Below are 19,148 nucleotides of genomic sequence, written 5' to 3'. Positions count from 1 at the left end.
GGTTGAGAGGAGAAGAGGGAGAAAAGCAATTAAGGGACAAAAAGCCTCAAACGTACCAAAAGATCAAACTGACTGTATCAAATATGACAGCGTATGGGATGTCCATCTAGGTGTCTGATCACCCGGGAGAAATTAATTGAGCAGGGAAGACTTCACTGCTTCTCGAATGAAAATTTAGGAGTTGAAACAGACTCAGGCGGCAGGTTTATCTATAATTTCTTAATGAGTCCTTTCATACACTTTCAATGTCCTGTTTCCCTTTGGGGTTCACTCATCATTCTAAGTCGTTAAGTGGATTATCGCCAATGTTTTCACACAGTTTGTGAAGAATGACCTCTTCTTGGCTGAGGAGACATTACCAATGAGATAATGTCTCTCTCATTAGCACACCATCTTTCTTTGAACAAGATGAAAACTTACCATAGAATCTGCTCTCTGAACCCTACATCACACATACACTTTACATAAAGGAAGTGAATGTGTGAACATGATATGGGATTAGATACGCAATCATCTTTCTCCTTTTCCTCTTGGCCTCAGAAATGCCTCATTCCATTCTTTCCATTTCTATCATCATCTTTCTTTTCATTCTAAAGCCGGCAATCTGATCTTTTATTTGGGCATTTGTCCAGAGTTTACTATGTGACAAGCCCTGCTGTTGACCCAATAGAAAAAGCAGCAGCGTGGCTCAGTGGAAAGAGCCCGGGCTTGGGAGTCGGAGGTCACGGGTTCGAATCCCGGCTCTGCCACTTATCAGCTAGATGACTGTGGGCAAGTCACTTAATTTCTCTGTGCCTCAGTTACCTCATCTGTAAAATGGGGATTAAGACTGTGAGCCTCAAGTGGGACAACCTGATTACCCTGTATCTACCCCAGCGCTTAAGACATAGTAAGCACTTAACAAATACCAACATTATTATTTTTATTATTATCCATCTGAGAATCAGGAGTGGGGCCACGCCATCAGTGGTGAAGGTTGCTGCCTGAAGAACCATCTTGGTTCTTCTTGGTTCTTGCAGTGCACAGAGGCTCTGCACGAATCCTGAAAAAGAGCCAGCTAACGGAAGGAGACCACAGAGGCTACCAAGGTGTGGCCTGCCTCCTAGAGAAGCAGCGTGACTCGGTGGATAGAACACAGGCCAGAGAGTCAGAAGGACCTGGGTTCTAATCCCGGCTCTGCCACACGTCTGCTGTGTGACCTTTGGCAAGTCACTTCATTTCTTTGTGCAAGTTACTCATCTGTAAAATGGGGATAAGAGTGTGAGCCCCCTGTGGGACAGGGACTGTGCCCAACCTGATTAACTTGTATCTACTCCGGGGCTTAGAACAGTGCTTGACACACAGTAAGCACTTAACAAGTACCATAATTACCATCATCATGGTGACTTTGACCGGAAATGGGTCCTGAAAAAAAAAACTTCCATGTTGTACTTGCAGTGTGCTGCACTCCCACCTGTCTTCTGACTCGGTGCAATCTGTGTTCCGGCAGGGACATGACTGACAGGGAAAAGGGGTGTGAGTGGCACTGCGCAAACCATTTTCTCTATAATCAATTTCTCCTCACAGGTTCTTCACTTGAAAAGACACCATTATCACTAGCTATGTGCCAATCACTGGGGTAGACACTACATAATCCACCATTTGGGCACTGTGACTGGAAAAGGCACTAAATAAATACTTATCGACTAACTGATTGATCATCATTAAGAAACTGGTGCCGAACCCTGTACTAAGCACTTGGGAGCGTACAAAGAGAAAACGTGATCCCAGCCCCCGAGGCGATCACAGAATAGCCGAGGGAGACGCACTAAATACGAACATAAGCGATACGTTGGGTAGTGGGGAAGGGCTGAGGGGGCAGTTGTTGAATAGGAGGTGGGAAGATTAGAGATCACTCAAGGTTAGGTCTCTTGGAGGAGATGGGATCTCAGAAGGGCTCTGAAGATGGGGAAAGAAGGGGTCTGGTCGGATACGAAGGAGAAGGGAGGTCCAGACCGAGAGGAGGGCATGAGCAGGAAGTCAGAGCAGGGGAGACACGAATGAGGTTAGCTTGAGAAGAATGCAGCTTGAATGTGAGGAGAAAGTCTAGGTAGGAGAGAGAGAGAGATGACCGAGTGCCTAAAGACAAAAGCTAGGAGTTTCTGCTCGATGTGGAGAGCAATGGGCAACCACTGGAAGTTTTTGAGAAGTGGGGAGACGTGTGCAGTATGATGCTTTAAAAATAGAGATCTGGCAGCAGAGCAAGTACAGACCGCAGTGGGGAAGAGATTAGGGACAGGGAGAACAGTGAAGAGACTATTTCAGTAGTTAAAGGGCCCAAGCCAGATGGTGACAGTTTGGAGGGGGAGGAAGTGAGGGATTCCAGAAATGAGGAAGAACCAACAGGATCTGGTGACAGACTGGATGTCGGAGAGGAGAGGTCAGTGTCAAGGACGAGGTTGTGGGCTTGGGAGATGGGGATGATAGTGGTGTAGTTGACTGTGATATGAAATCGAAGGAGAGGCGCTCATCTGGGGAGGGAAGGGAAACTCGAGAGGTAAACTTTTTAGCTATGTTGCGTTTGAGGCGCCTGGCGAACCATCCATAAAGAGATGCCCAGGAGGCAAGATTGCCGAGGAGCTCGGAGCTAGTGAGGGAGGTTTAAAAATCATCGGCCAAGAGGTGGTAGTTGGAGCCTTGGGAAAGGAGGAGCTCCCCAAGGAAGTGAGAGTTAAATTGAGAAAAGAAGGGGACCCAGAACACAGCTTAAGGGACGCTTCCAGAGGACAGGGAGGCCCTCCATGTCAAACTGGTAGGCTGTGGCACTGGGGTGAGGTGAAGAACAGTGCCTGGCACAGAGTGAGCGCTTAACCAATACCATAAGTATTATTATTTCAAATGGTGGTTTCTTGACTTCTAGCTCCCTTTCATTGGAGGCCGACACTATGAGTCGCATCTTTCGTTTTCAGAGTATCGCCCTAGGTTTTATAAATCCGGCCGGAAGAACGCACAGGCAAATAAACTCTTACATGTCCTGCTTATTCTGTTGGTTCCTCTGTTGGTAGATCAAATCTGCCAGGGCAGGTGGCACATCCAAGTCCTCGGGACGCTCCTGTCGTTCCCGCCGCTCTTTGGTGAGGGCTGCAATCACAAGGTGACACAATGATTTTGTTACCCAAGACTGTGACACCCTGTAGAGGCTGGGCTCTCAGGACCAGTGACTGGAGGCTGCCGTCACTATGGACCACGGGACCGGAAGCCGCGACCCCTCCCGTTCAGGGTCTAGAAGTTGCGGCCCTTGAGGTTTTAGGACTTGGCCTCTGGGCGCCCTGGACCCCGCCTTCTAACTATCCCGTCCTCGTCCTTTTCCAATGCCACCCCAAACCCCCGACCCCAGCACTGCAACCCATCATCTTACTTACACCCAACCCCTCCCGCATCCCTCTTCCAAGCCGCCACCACACCATCCATACGCGGCCTTCGTCCTCGACCTGTTCCTGAGCCAGTCACTCCTCCTCCTCGCCGTCGCCGAAACCTATCTCAGCCCAGATGACACTGCCTCTCCTACAGTTCTCTTCCAAAGAGGCCTCACCTTCCCCCACTCTAGGGGGAGGAGCTGGCCTGCTTCTTGACCCCTCCGATGCTGCTTTTGCACCACTCCACTCCTTCCGTCCCTCTGTCTCTTCCTTTGAGCCCCATATCATCCCTTTCTACCATGTACCTGTGGCCCTAATCTTCACTCCGCAGGTCTCGCCTCCCATTCTCTGGGTGATTTTGACACTTTTCTCTCTTTCTTCATCCCTACACTGATCTTAGGGACTTCAATATCGGTGTGGACATTACTGATGACCTCTCGAGTGACCCGCTTCCTCTCACTCAACTCTGCCAACTTCCTGCTTCACCCCACCTCACTCACTCACCAACTCGGACACACGGATTTTATCACGAGTCACTACACAATCTCTAACTTCGCCAACTCTGAAATCCTACTCTTCGTTACTTCCTTTCCTGCTTTCCCTCCCACATGACACCTTCTCCCTGCAGAACTATCCTCTGCCCCGGTAGAGAGCTCCAGTCTATTGACCCTTTCCAATTATCCCAGGCCATCATGCCCCATTTGGACTCCCTTCCCAAATTCCCCAACCCCACAGCTGCTTATGCACATATCTTAAATTGTAGACTATAAATTGCTTATTTATTCACATTAATGCCTGCCTCCCCTTCTAGACTGTAAGTTCGTTATGGGCAGGGAAGGTGTCTGCTGATTCTGTTGTATGGTACTTTCTCAAGTGCTTAGTACAGTGCTCTGCACTTAGTTAAGCGCTCAATAAATACCATCGATTGACCGAACAAACTCACGCCATCCACTCTGCCCTTCCTGCCAAACTTAACTCCCTCACACGGCCAACCCACAGCCCTGACCACCTCCACAATATGCTTCCTCAACTCGTGGGTTCGCACCGTGGAATGCTGTTGGCGGAAATCCAAGCACCAGGTAGACCTGGCCATCTCAAACTCACTGTCCCCAGCTCAGACTCTGCTCAGCAGCTGTAGCTCTCATCCCCTCTTCCTGACTCCCATGCTCACTGCCTGCTCCACTATTCCAGAATTTTAACTCCCTCTTTAAACTCTGATGAGTCTCCACCTGCTCAGCCTCTCACCCCGATCACCTTCCCACCTACTTTACTGACAAAACTGAAAACCACGTGAACTCCCCCAAATCTATCCGTCGGCGCCCCAGACCCCTCACCCCAACATCCACGCTCATCTTTCCTGGCTCTCTCTCAAGGGACCTCCCACCAGCCCTTGAAATCTATGCCCTCCACCTGCTCTCCATCCCTTTGCTCTTTATAAAAACACTTGCACCTCTTCCCTGACTGAAATCTTCAATAGCTCACTAGGGCTCCTTTCACTCTGCTTTCAGACGTGCCCGTGTCTCCCCTATCCTAAAAAACTCTCGACTCCATTGCACCATCGCCCTACCATCATTTCTGCGGAAGTTACTCCTTTCCTCTGGAAACACTATCTGACCTTAGTTTCTCTGCTAGTCCTCCCTGGTTTTCTTCCTACCTCTCTGGCCATTCCTTCTCAGTCTTGCCAGGTCGCTCTTCCTCTGCCTCTCACCCCGTAAATGTAAGTGTTCCTCACGGCTTAGTTCTGGGTTCTCTTCTACTCCCAATCTTCACTTATTCCCTTGGGGAGGTCATGCACTCTCACAGCTTCAACTATTGCCTCTACTCAAATGACTTCTAAATCTACTTAACTAGCCACACTCCTCTCTTCTGCAATTTTGCCTCTCCACTGGTCTCCAAGATTGCTCTACCTGGATGTCCCGACAGCACCCAAGCTCAACATACCCAAAACTGAACTCATCTTGCCTCTTGAACCCTCTCCTCCACTTAACTTTCCTATCATAGTTGACAACCCCACCATCCTGTCTCAACCCACAACTTTGGCATTTTCCTTAATTCCATCCTCTCTTTAGTAGGAATGATCCCTAGCCTCAAGAAGTTTAAAAGTGAGTACCAAACCCTGTCTGTTCTTCCTTCCCATCTCTAGATCTACCCCTTCCTCTTCATTCAAATGACCACCACATCGATCCTGGCACTTGTGGTAGCCGCCTGCTTCAACCGCTTCGCTGATTTCCCTGTCCTCCCAGTCTCTTGACTCTCCAGCCGATATTTCACTAAGCCCTACTAGATCATCTTTTTTTTTTATATTACCACAGCTGTACACATATCGCCACTCTTCAAAAACCTCCAGCAGTTACCCATTCCTTTTCACATCAAGCAGACACTTCTAACCATTGGCTTTAAGGTACTCAAACACCTCTCTCCCTGCAACTTAACCTCTTTCCCACGACACCCTAATTCACCCACTCCTCTCAATGTGCCCCATTCTCACCCCTTTTACTCACTTCTCCCATCTGGCTGGATCACTGTTCTCCCCTAACTTCAAAATCCTTTGGAAATAACATCTCCTCCAGGAGGCCTTCCCTGATTAACCTCTCACCTCCCCACGCTTTTTCATTCATTCATTCAGTCGTATTTATTGAGCGCTTACTGTGTGCAGAGCACTGTACTAAGCACTTGGAAAGTACAATTCGGCAAGAGATAGGCACAATACCTTCCCAACAACGGGCTCACAGTCTAGAAGGGGCAGATAGACAACAAAACAAAACAAGCAGTCAGGCATCAACAGCATCAAAGTAGATATGTAGAATTATAGATATATACACATCATTCAAAAAATAAATAGAATAATAAATATGTGCAAATATAACCAAGTGCTATGGGGTGGGGAAGGGGGTAGAGCAGAAGGAGGGAGCAGGGGGTAATGGGGAGGGGAGGAGGAGCAGAGGAAAAGGGGGGCTCAGTCTGGGAAGGCCTCCTGGAGGAGGTGAGCTCTCAGTAGGGCTTTGAAGAGGGGAAGAGAGCTAGTTTGGCAGATGTGAGGAGGGAGGGCATTCCAGGTCAGAGGTAGGTCTTGGGCCAGGGGTCGATGGCGGCACAGGGGTGAACGAGGCACAGTGAGGAGGTGGGCGGCAGAGGAACGGAATGTGCGGGCTGGGCTGTAGAAGGAGAGAAGGGAGGTGGGGTAGGAGGGGGCGAGGCGATGGAGAGCTTTAAAGCCAAGAGTGAGGAGTTTTTGTTCAATACGGAGGATGACCGGCAACCACTGGAGATTTTTGAGGAGGGGGTGACATGCCCAGAGCGTTTCTGTAGAAAGACAATTCAGGCAGCAGAGTGAAGTATAGACTGAAGTGGGGAGAGACAGGAAGATGGGAGATCAGAAAGGAGGCTGATGCAGTAATCCAGTCAGGATATGATGAGAGATTGTACCAACAAGGTAGCGGTTTGGATAGAGAGGAAGGGCGGATCTTGGCGATGTTGTGAAGGTGAGACCGGCAGGTTCTGGTGATGGATTGGATGTGTGGGGTGAATGAGAGAGCGGCGTCAAGGATGACACCAAGGTTGTGGGCTTGTGAGACGGGAAGGACGGTAATGCCGGGAAAGTCAGGGAGAGGACAGGAACTCAGTCTTGGACATATTGAGTTAATTTGGGTGGCTGGCGGACATCCAGGTGGAGATGTCCTGAGGGCAGGAGGAGATACGAGCTGGAGGGAGGGAGAGAGAACAGGGGAGATGTAGATTTGGGTGTCATCTGGGTAGAGATGATAGTTGAAGTCGTGGGAGCGAATGAGTTCACCAAGGTAATGAATATAGATGGAGAACAGAAGAACTGACCCTTGAGGAACCCCTAGAGTTAGGGGATGGTGGGGGGGGGGGAGGAGGAGCCCGCGAAGGAGACTGAGAATGAATGACCGGAAAGATAAGTGGAGAACCAGGAGAGGAAGGAGTCTATGAAGCCAAGGTTGGATAATGTGCTGAGGAGAAGGGGATGGTTGACAGTGTCAAAGGCAGCTGAGAGGTCGAGGAGGATTCTTCAACCCTTCTGCGTCATTTTAAGAACTCGGGGAGTCACTTACCCCTTGTCCCCTCACCTAGTTGCACTTATGTACCTATCCTTACAATATATTCTTTCCACCACCTGTCTGAAGTCTATCTATCTCCCCTGCTGGGCTGTAAGTGCCTTTTAAAGGCAGAGATATCAAGTCTCCTAACTTTATTATACTCTCCCAAGTGGTTAGTAGAGTGCTCTGCACAGGGTAAATTCCCAGTAAATACCACTGGTTAATGGACTCACCGACAGGTTTCCACTTGCAGTTCAATTCTTTTCTAGTTCTGAAAGGGCTAGAATTCCATACAGTGACCAAAATGAAGGGATACCGAGAAAGGCATCTTTCTGAGGTTCTCATCTTACGATTTAAAACTACATTTCTTACAGAAGGAAAGCCGGCCAAGGAAAGCTAAAAATTCCGTTTACCTGGGGCCAAAGGTTTCTGAGCATTCGGCTTGATAAAAATTTTGGGGACGAATGGGGTATTGGAATTGTCAATCTTCTCTCGAAACCTGAGCTGAGGTCGAAGAATGTTCTTAGCATGAAGCAGGTGGAAAGTTTCAGACTTTGTTTTTTTCTTGGATTCTCCACCCTGCCCGGAAAGAAAATAGCATGATATACTTTAACCAAGCAATCGACACTCTATACCTCATTCCCCGGGTTCCAATTACACGATTTAGTTTCCCATGACGGACTGACAACTTTTTTTTTAGCAGCAGACCCAGAAGATAAATCAAACATGAGGAATCAGGAATGGGAGAAACAGAAGACTATACGGGAGCCCGCTAAATCAGGTAGCATTTTCAGAGTACTCTGTGAGTGCAATAAATAAATGAATTTAGGACACCAAATGACAGATTGGTAAAGAATGGTAATAGTACTAATTATGATATTTGTTAAGTGCTTATTTTGTGTCAGGCACTGTCCTAAGCACTGGGATCATTTGAGGATGTCCAAGCTAGGTGCCAAGTTAGTCAGCCACTCCAAGCAAACGGCCCGAGGGAGGGGCATTACCTTGCGGTTCCAGCTGGACACAATTGTTTTCGGGACTTCCAGGCCTGCTGGGAGAAGGGGCTGTTGATTCTTGTTTACTCCAGATGCCTCATCCAGTAAAATGCCCTGAAATTGAAGCCACATCCTGGAATGGAGTAGTCAAATTTAACTTCTGAGAGAGTCACTGAGTTTTAATTTTGCCGAAGACATAAAGGCAGAATGCAAGACGAGTGTGATGGATGATTAAGAAGCACCGTCGAGGAATCAAAGCATTATCTGTGCAGGAAAATTCAGATTGCTAGTAACCAGCCTATGCCCAAATCTTCTGGAATCCCCTTTGTAGCTCCTGAATTAAGCAAAAGAGCCCAGCGAGGATTATTTTTGACCAGAGAATTTACATTAATTCTTAGTTGTGTGAAAGAAACCATCTCTCACCCATACAGTAACAGCTCCAATCTGCACGCTGGGAAGCATGATTTGGGCTAGGCAAGTTCAAAGACAGCCGTCTGGGGGCTGTGACATTCCAATAGAGACTCCTAAGAAAGTGGGCAGTAAGAGGAAGAGAGGACAGGATAGGACTCGTGATGAAAAGGAAAATACACCACAAGAAAGAAATTTGTAGTTTTAACTTTCTCTAGAGCTCAAAATAATTCTTCTCCCAGACCTAAAAAAGGAACAGCCCCTAAAGCAAAATAAGGAGGTTAACTTACCACTCTCTCGAGAATAACATCATTAGAATCAACAAGTAAATCAAACTTGTCCTCCAACTCTGTCACTCTGCTGCGATCCTTGATGTGGCTGCGACATCCATGGTATTGCATTACCTTACTCATGCTTAGAAGGAAAAGGGTAAAACTGATTAAAACCTTCGCTTTCTCAAAATTATCAGGAAAATAGCTCAAGGAGCTGTTCTTTTATACTTTGCATCGTAATACACAGTTTTAGACCCTCTCCCTAAAAATAAAAAGTGGCATCTATTAAGCGCTTGATATCTGCCAGAGCAAAAAGCTACTTGTCGAAGCAGCGTGGCCTGGTGGACTGAGCACTGGGAGTCAGACAGACCTGGGCTCTATCCCGGCTCCTCCACTTGTCTGCTCTGTGACCGTGGGCAAATCACTTAACTTCTCGGTGTCTCAGTTACCCTGTCCGTAAAATGTGAGGCCCACGTGAGACACGGACAGTGTCCAACTTGATTATCTTGCATCTACCTCAGGGTTTAGCGCAGTGCCTGACACATAGTAACTGCTTAACAAATACTTCCCCACTCCCCCCCCCCCAAAAAACCACAAAACGCACTGGTCGAAGAGCAGGGAAGGCTACCAGGGCATCATGCTTCAGAAAGGCATAATAGTCACTAGCCAATACCTAAGTTCCATTTGAAGAAACCCAAGTAAACACCAAGATGCATATTTCTGGCACACTTGCCTTCTACAAGCCTCGAAGTTCATGAGTGCTTGCTGAGCATCATCTGTAGGGTGCTCAACGCCGAATTTGGAAATGTACAATAAAGCCCCTGCCCTTAGATGATTTACAGTCTAAAGGGATTTCATTTAATTTCTTTAAATAACTCAGGGCTGTCCACAGTGGGACGCAAGGCCCAGGAAAGACTGGCCTGGTGCGAGGTCCCATCTGTTGGTACAGGGGGTGGGGCGGAGTGTCTGAGCAGCGAAATTTCCTTCCTTTGACTGGCATGAAAGAGCGCCTTGGGACTCAAAGGAGACTTTATAATAATAATGTAGGTATTTGTTAAGCACTATGTGCAGAGCACTGTTCTAAGCACTGGGTAGATACAGGTTGTCCCACGTGAGGCTCACAGTCTTAATCCCCATTTTACAGATGAGGCAACTGAGGCACGAGAAGTTAAGGGACTTGCCCACAGCTACACAGCTGACAAGTGGCAGAGTCGGCATTCAAACCCATGACCTCTGACTCCCAAGCCCGGGCTCTTTGCACTGAGCCACGCTGCTTCTTGACTTAACATCGAGGACTTAACATCGAGGCCACTTCTCTTTGTGGTCCAGACAGACCCGTGCTTCAGTCTCCGGGGCCTTTCACTCTCCCTTTCTCCTACTGCTCAAAACAGAGTCTTGCTCATTGGATGACACAAGGGGGAGGATCCTTAGTGCCCAGGGTAAGGAACCAACTGCCCTGCTCGGCCCTGTCACAGAAAGCAGAAATGAACATTTTTACCTTTGCAAACTGAGGCAGGGTTGAAATGATGCGAGTTCCTAGTTCCCTACCTTCCCGAGACTCCTGCCCACAAGGTCGGGGCCGCATATGCTCTACGTGAAATGGCTGCTCGTGCCTTAAATATAGGCTACACCCCTGCCTACCACCTCATGCACCGGGCTCTAGGCCCTCGTGGAAAGGCAACTGGCGGGGCTTCATTCATTCATTCATTCAAGTTTTTACTGAGCGCTTACTATGTGCAGAGCACTGGACTAAGCGCTTGGAATATACAATTCAGCAACAGATAGATACAATCCGTGCCCAATGACGGGCTCACAGTCTAATCGGGGGAGACAGATGGATAAAAACAAGACAACATAATCACGATAAATAGAATCAAGGGGATGTACCCCTCATTAACAAAATAAATAAGGTAATAAAAATACATACAAATGAGCAGTGCTGAGGGGAAGGGAGAAGGGAAGGAGCAGAGGGAAAGGGGGTTCAGCTGAGGGGAGGGGAAAGGGGGTAGGGAGAGGGAGCAGAGGGTGGAGGGGGAGCAGAGAGGGAGCAGAGGGAAAAGGGGATGGATGAGGGAGTCAATGTCGTGGCACAAACTAGTCTCGCTCTAATCAATTCCTCTGAACAGGTTCCAGTGCGGGTTCTCGGCTCAAAGGTTTTGGGACCGGACTAAAGCTTATCCACCATTTATGATGGGAGACTCTATTACCCGCCCACTCCTCACCCCAACTCTGGTGCACAACTATGTTGCCTCTGGGATCAGTGGTAAACTACATCTTTAAGGAGGCAACTCAGGTTATATTTTGAGAAGAAAAACTCACTGGTTTAGTCTGACCTATCTTTCAGGGGCTACTATCATCGTCTTGGACCGTGCACTCTCTTTTAGGATACGACGGGAGTTTCAACAACAAAAAAAATCAACATGGCTTTTTAGCAAGAGCAACATACTGACTCTTCTTTCTGGCATTAGGAAAGAAGCTACTTACCACTGAAGTAACCTATCGCCTTGTGTTTCGCAAAACGCCCGAAATCCCGGAAAACTGCGGTAAAAGTCATATTCATCTCCAGGCTGGGGAAGACTACTTGATGCTCTGGTAGCCGCCACCACCGACCCGAGTGCGAACTGTAGAAAATCGGCAGACCAAAGGGTGAATTCTAGATTAGCTGACGAACGCTGAACATCACCATCTCCCTCGGACACCTACGTCTCCACCGATCGGTAGTGACTGAGGGCGGACGGCGTGTGAGCCGCACACTGTACTCTAAAATCTTCAGAGAGTACAACAGGCCCGATCACTGCCCTCGAGAAGTTTACAGTCTAGCAAGGGGGATAGGCACCGAAACAATTTGGAAACACAGGGAAGGAAATCTGGGAATGTAGGTGAGTGTTTATGTAACCATAAACAGCGTGGCTCAGTGGAAAGAGCCTGGGCTTGGGAGTCAGGGGTCATGAGTTCGAATCTCAGCTCTGCCACTTGTCAGCTGTGTGACCGTGGGCAAGTCACTTCACTTCTCTGTGCCTCAGTTCCCTCATCTGTAAAATGGGGATTAAGACTGTGAGCCTCATGTGGGACAACCTGATTACCCTGTATATCCCAGCGCTTAGAACAGTGCTCTGCACATAGTAAGCGCTTAATAAATACCAACATTATTATTATTATTAACCAGACATGAGAGTCAAAATGTAATAATAATAATAATTATGGTATTTGTTAAGCGCTATGTGCAGAGCACTGTTCTAAGCGCTGGGATAGATACAGGGTAATCAAATTGTCCCTCGTGGGGCTCACACTTTTTTCAATCCCCATTTTTATAGACGAGGTAACTGAGGCACAGAGAAGTTAAGTGTCTTGCCCAATGTCACACAGCAGACATGTACTGGCACGCTACAGGTGACTGTGAGTACACAAGTGAGGCTGGGGCATTCAGCTGAATTTACTAGGCGCTTACTGCCTGCAGAGCACTGTATTAAGCGCTTGGGAGAGTACAACGCTTGTCTGCTGTGTGACCTCGGGCAGGTCACTTCGCTTCCTCTGTGCCTCAGTTACCTCATCTGCAAAACGGGGATCGAGACAGTGAGTCCCACCTGCGACAAGGACTGCGTCCAACCCGATTTGCTCGGATCCACCCCAGTGCTTAGTACAGGGCTTGGCACGCAGTAAACGCTCAACAAATACCATAGTTGTTATTATTATTACTACAACACAACAACACAGACACATCCCTTGCCCACCTCAAGCTAACAGTCTAGAGGGGGTGAAGTGGTGAGATGGCATTTTGGGGTGGGGGGGATTCATTTATTAATTCATATTTATTGAATGCTTACTGTGTGCAGAGCACTGTACTAAGTGCTTGGAAAGTACAGTTCAGCAACAGAGACAAACCCTGCCCACAATGGGTTCACAGTATAGAAGGGTGGAAACAGGCATCAAAACAAGTTAACAGGCATCAATAGCATCAGCGTGGCTCAGTGGAAAGAGCCCGGGCTTGGGAGTCAGAGTTCATGGGTTCGAATCCAGGCTCTGCCACTTGTCAGCTGTGTGACTGCGGGCAAGTCACTTCACTTCTCTGTGCCTCAGTTCCCTCATCTGTCAAATGGGGATTAAGACTGTGCGCCTCACGTGGGACAACCGGATTACCCTGCATCTACCCCAGCGCTTAGAACAGTGCTCTGCACATAGTAAGCGCTTAACAAATACCAACATTATTATTATTACACATCATTAATATAAATAAATAGAATTATACATCTGTGCATATATATACACAAGTGCTGTAAGAGGGGAGGAGGGCAGAGCAAAGGGAGCGAATCAGGGCGATGGGGAGGGGGAGCTGTGGTAAGGGGGGGGGGCTCAGTCTGAGAAGGCCTCCTGGAGGAGGTGAGCTCTCAGGAGGGCTTTGAAGAGGGGAAGAGAGTTAGTTTGGCGGAGGTGAGGAGGGAGGATATTCCAGGACCGCGATGGCATGCGGGCCAGAGGTCGACGGCGGGATAGGCATGAACGGGGGAGGGTGAGGAGGTGAGTGGCAGAGGAGCAGACCGTGCGGGGTGGGCAGTAGAAACAGAGAAGGGAGGAGAGGTAGGAAGGGGCAAGGTGACGTAGAGCCTTGAAATCAATAGTGAGGGGATTAACGTGGGGCAAGGAGACACTAATGAGGGAGGGAGGTTCGATTTATAACAACAGTAACGGTATTTGATAAGTGCTTGCTACGTGCCAGGCACTGTACTAAGCGCTGAGGTGGATCCAAGCAAATCGAGTCGGACGCAGTCCCTATCCTACGTGGGGCTCAGTCTCGATCCCCATTTTACAAATGAGGGAACTGAGGCCGAGACGTTAATGATGATGATGATGATGATGGTATTTGTTAAGTGCTTACTATGTGCAAAGCACTGTTCCTCCCGCGGGGGGGAGGGGGATACAAGGTGATTGGCTTGTCCCACTTGGGGCTAAGTCTTCATCCCCATTTTAGGGATGAGGGAACTGAGGCCCAGAGACATTAAGTAATAATAATAATGTTGGTATGCGTTAAGTGCTTACTACGTGCAAAACACTATTCTAAGCGCTGCGGGGCTACAAGGTGATCAGGTTGTCCCTCATGGGGCTCACGGTCTTCACCCCCGTTTTACAGATGAGGTAACCGAGGCCCAGAGACGTGAAGTGACTCGCCCAGAGTCACCCAGCTGACGAGTGGCGGAGCCGGGATTCGAACCCATGACCGCCGACTCCCAAGCCCGGCCTCGTTCCACTGAGCCACGGCTGCTTCCGTTCGCCCCCGCGCACGTGTGGCGGAAAGCCGGCCGAGCCGGGAAGACGGCGCCGGTTGGCTGAAGCGGTCATCTGGGCGGGGGACGGGGGACAGGAGGGTGACAGTTGACAGTTGGGACTCCTCTCCTGGGCTCCTCTGGCCGCAGCGTTTAACTCACCTTTGCTGCTCTTTTCCTGTCGCTTAGTTTCATCGGCCTAACTGCCGATACCTGCAATTCATTTATCTATTTAATTCACATTAATGTCCGTCTCCCCCTCTAGACTGGGAGCTCCCTATGGGGAGAGAATGTGTCCAGTGATACCGTGGACTCTCCCCAGTGCTTAGCACAGGGCAGTAAGCGCTCAATTAATCCGATTATTATTATTATCATCGCTCCTGATGTCCCCAGTCCCCACCAGGCCCTTTTACGACTGGAAGTCCCCGGAGGGACAGGGACGGTCTCCCACCCCTTCTCGAGGGTGTATTCTCTCTCGACGGTGGCCCACAGTTAACGCTGAATAAAGACCGTTACGAAGGGGCAGGGGAAGCAGCGCGGCTCAGCGGCCCGAGCCGGGCTTGGGAGTCGGGGGTCGGGGGTTCTAATCCCGGTTCCTGCACTTGTCCGCTGTGTGACCTTGGTCAAGCCACTCGACTGCTCTGGGCCCCAGTTCCCGCATCTATAAAATGAGGATTAATCATCATCATCATCATCATGGTTTGGTTAAGCGCTTACTACGTGCCAAGCACTGTTCTAAGCGCTGGGGGGATACAGGGTCATCAGGTTGCCCCACGTGGGGCTCACAGTCTTCATCCCCATTTTACAGATGAGGGAACTGACGGTGAGCCCCACGTGGGACAACCCGGTATCCTTGAATCGAACCCAGGGCACAGAACAATCCCGGCTCTGCCACTCGACTGCTGTGTGACCTTGGGCAAGCCACTTCACTTCTCTGTGCTTTAGTTACTACCTCCTCTGTAAAATGGGGATGAAGACTGTGAGCCCCACGTGGGACAACCTGATTTTCCTTGTCTCTACCCCAGCGCTCAGAACAGTGCTTGGCACATTGTAAGCGCTTAACAAATTGTAAGCGCTTAACCAATACCATCATTATGAGAAGCAGCGTGGCTCAATGGGAAAGAGCCCAGGCTTGGGAGTCAGAGGTCGTGAATTCTAATCCTGGATCCGCCACTTGCCCGCTGTGTGACCTTGGGCAAGTCACTTCACTTCTCTGTGCCTCGGTTACCTCATCTGTAAAATGGGGATGACGACTGTGAGCCCCAAGTGGGACAACCTGATGACCTTGTACCTACCCAGTGTTTAGAACAGTGCTTGGCACATAGCATGTGCTTAAGTACCATTTTTTTCCCAGTGCTTAGTACAGTGCCTGGCACGTAGTTAAGTGATTAACAAATACCATCACGATTATTACCGCACATAGTAAGTGCTTACCACATACCATTTTATTTTTCCAGCGCTTAGTTCAGTGCCTGGCACCTGGTTAAGTGCTCAACAAATACCATTATTATTATTATTCGCACATAGCGCTTTTTAAATACCACCGTTATTATAATCATATTATTATATATAATTATATATATTATAATCATATTATTATGATTAGTATTCGGCCTCGATGTTAGTCGCCGGGGCGGAGGCAGAGTCACGTTGTCGGTGCAGGGGTGACGGGGGGGCCATCTTACAGGGAGGGAGGAGATGCTCTGCACATAGCGCTTAACCAATTTATTTATTTATTCAGTCGATCCACTGAATCGTATTTATTGAGCGCTTCCTATGTGCAGAGCACTGTCCTAAGCGCTTGGAAGGTACAATTGGCCAACAGATAGAGACCATCCCTGCCCCGCAAGGGGCTCACAGTCTAAATGGGGAAGACGGACGACAGAACAAAACCGATCAGGCCCATTTAAAGATATAATTCATTCAATCGTATTTATTGAGCGCTGACTATGTGCAGAGCACTGTCCTAAGCGCTTGGAAGGTACAACTGGGGAACAGAGAGAGACCGTCCCCGCCCCACAAGGGGCTCACAGTCTAAAAGGGGGACACAGACAACAGAACAAATCCTACCAAGCCCATTTAAAGAGAGAACTCAATCATCCATTCAGTTGTATTTATTGAGCGCTGGCTATGTGCAGAGCACTGTCCTAAGCGCTTGGAAAGTACAGCTGGGCAACAGAGAGAGACCAGCCCCGCCCCACGAGGGGCTCCCAGTCTAATCTCTGCCACTTGTCTGTTGTGTGACTGTGGGCAAGTCGCTTCCCTTCTCTGTGCCTCAGTCGCCTCATCCGTAAAATGGGGATGAAGACTGTGAGCCTCATGTGGGACAACCTGGTGACCCCGTCTCTCTCCCAGCGCTCAGAAGAGTGCTCTGCACATAGTCAGCACTTAACCAATAGCAACATGATTACTAATAACCTCCACTGACCCAATAGAAAAAGCAGCTGCGTGGCTCCGTGGAAAGAGCCCGGGCTGGGGAGTCAGAGGTCGTGGGTTCGAATCCCAGCTCTGCACTGGTCAGCTGGGTGACTGTGGGCAAGTCACTTCTCTGGACCTCAGTGACCTCATCTGGAAAATGGGGGTTAACTGTGAGCCTCACGTGGGACCACCTGATTACCCTGTCTCTCCCCCAGCACTTAGAACAGTGCTCTGCACAGAGTAAGCGCTTAACAAATACGAGCATGATGATTATTATTCTCTTGGGCCTCAGTTCCCTCCTCTGTAAAATGGGGATGAAGACTGCGAGCCCCACATGGGACCACCTGATGACCCTGTATCTCCCTCAGCGCTTAGAACAGTGCTCTGCACAGAGTAAGCGCTTAACAAATACCAACATGTTATTATTATTCTCTTGGGCCTCAGTCCCCTCATCTGTCAAATGGGGATGAAGACGGTGCGCCTCACGTGGGACAACCGGATGACCCTGCCTCTCCCCCAGCGCTTAGACCAGTGCTCTGCACATAGTAAGCACTTAACAAATACCAACATTATTATTATTACTCTCTGTGCCTCAGTCACCTCCTCTGTAAAATAGGGATAAAGACTGGGAGTCTCATGTGGGACAACCTGACGACCCTGTGTCTCCCCCAGCGCTTAGGACAGTGCTCTGCACAGAGTCAGCGCTTAACAGCTACTAACAGGGTGACTCTTCTTCTTCATTCATTCATTCAACAGTATTTACTGAGCGCTAGTGAACAATGGCGTAGTCTTCATGGGGGGGGCAGAAGAGGAAGGCGTCAAGGCCTAAGGAAGGCCCCGGGCCTGGAGGCGGCTCTGGGGGAGAGAGGGCCGCCCCCGGCGGGAAAAAGAAAGCTTCCTTGGCCCGGCTTTCACTCACTTTGACGAAGGAATCGGCGTCGTCGAAGCCCGGCAGGACCGGACCGCCGCGGGGGCCCGGCGGGGAGGGGCGGCCCGCCGCCATCTTGTCCCCCGCCGCCACACTTCTCGCGAGACTTGGCGGCCGTTGCGGAGGGACGGCGCATGCGCGGCGGAGGGGTTGGTGGTCTCCTCAGGGAGACACGGGCCTCCTTCATTCATTCATTCATTCATTCATTCATTCATTCAGTCTGTCAGTCAGTCATTCAGTCTGTCAGTCAGTCAGTCAGTCGTTCATTCGTTCGTTCATTCGTTCATTCGTTCAATAGTATTTATGGAGCGCTTACTATGTGCAGAGCACTGGACCAAGCGCCTGGAATGGACAAATGGGTAACAGAGACAGTCCTGGCCCCTTGACGGGCCTACGGTCTAATCGGGGGAGACAGGCAGACAAGAACAAGGGCAATAAAGAGAGTCAAGGGGAAGAACAGCTCAGATTCATTCATTCGGTAGTGTTTATGGAGCGCGGACTCTGTGCAGAGCACTGGACTAAGCGCTGGGAGTGGACAGATTGGTAACAGATACTGTCCCTGCCCTTTGACGGGCCTACAGTCTAATCGGGGGAGACAGACAAGAACAAGGGCAAGAAAGAGAGTCAAGGGGAACAACAGCTCATATTCATTCATTCAATAGTATTTATGGAGCGCTTACCATAATAATGTTGGTATTTGTTAAGCGCTTACTATGTGCCGAGCACTGTTCTAAGCGCTGGGGTAGACATAGGGGAATCAGGTTGTCCCACATGGGGCTCACAGTCTTAATCCCCATTTTACAGATGAGGGAACTGAGGCACAGAGAAGTTAAGTGACTTGCCTACAGTCACACAGCCTACCATGTGCAGAGCACTGGACTAAGCGCTTGGAATGGACAGATTGGTACCAGATACTGTCCCTGCCCTTTGACGGGCCTACAGTCTAATCAGTGGAGACAGACAAGAACAAGGGCAATAAAGAGAGTCAAGGGGAAGAACAGCTCATTCATTCATTCAATAGTATTTATGGAGTGCTTACTATGTGCAGAGCACTGGACTAAGCGCTTGGAATGAACAAGTCGGCAACAGATAGAGACGGTCCCTGCCCTTTAAAGCACTTACAGTCTAATCTCATAAAAACTGGGCCTCGACGCAGGGCCCGCCACACACCCTTTCCCCACCCCTAATAAAAATAGTAATCATCATCATCATAATCATGTTGGCATTGGTTAAGCGCTGACTATGTGCAGAGCACTGGTCTAAGCGCTGGGGGAGACACAGGGTCATCAGGTCCCATGCGAGGCTCACAGTCTGAATCCCCATTTTAATAATTGTAATCATGTTGGATGTAGGTGTTTGTTAAGCGCTTACTATGTGCAGAGCACTGGTCTCAGCGCTGGGGGACAGACAGGGTCACCA

At 49.2% G+C, this 19,148-nt stretch overlaps 1 protein-coding gene across 2 annotated transcripts in view; it reads right to left on the bottom strand.

The window, feature by feature from the left end:
• The window catches only part of EXOSC10 (exosome component 10), a 33,978-nt gene extending 16,152 nt beyond the window's left edge, over nucleotides 1–17,826 (bottom strand). The window contains exons 1-6 of one of the 2 annotated variants that reach the window (XM_029065434.2): nucleotides 17,721–17,826; nucleotides 11,610–11,746; nucleotides 9,144–9,267; nucleotides 8,455–8,559; nucleotides 7,867–8,032; nucleotides 3,009–3,120 (exon numbers count right to left, since the gene is read on the bottom strand). In XM_029065434.2, coding sequence (XP_028921267.1) covers nucleotides 3,009–3,120; nucleotides 7,867–8,032; nucleotides 8,455–8,559; nucleotides 9,144–9,267; nucleotides 11,610–11,746; nucleotides 17,721–17,804 — 728 coding nt within the window. In that variant the 5' untranslated portion in view covers nucleotides 17,805–17,826. Of the gene's footprint in view, nucleotides 1–3,008; nucleotides 3,121–7,866; nucleotides 8,033–8,454; nucleotides 8,560–8,868; nucleotides 8,970–9,143; nucleotides 9,268–11,609; nucleotides 11,747–17,720 lie in introns of those variants that run through there. The other variant, XM_029065435.1, reaches the window with a different exon arrangement.
• Between the last annotated feature and the right edge of the window lie 1,322 nt (nucleotides 17,827–19,148).

Source organism: Ornithorhynchus anatinus, chromosome 5, assembly GCF_004115215.2.
Source record: "Ornithorhynchus anatinus isolate Pmale09 chromosome 5, mOrnAna1.pri.v4, whole genome shotgun sequence".
NCBI classification, from domain to species: Eukaryota; Metazoa; Chordata; class Mammalia; order Monotremata; family Ornithorhynchidae; genus Ornithorhynchus; species Ornithorhynchus anatinus.
This window is presented reverse-complemented; position numbering and strand designations above follow the sequence as displayed.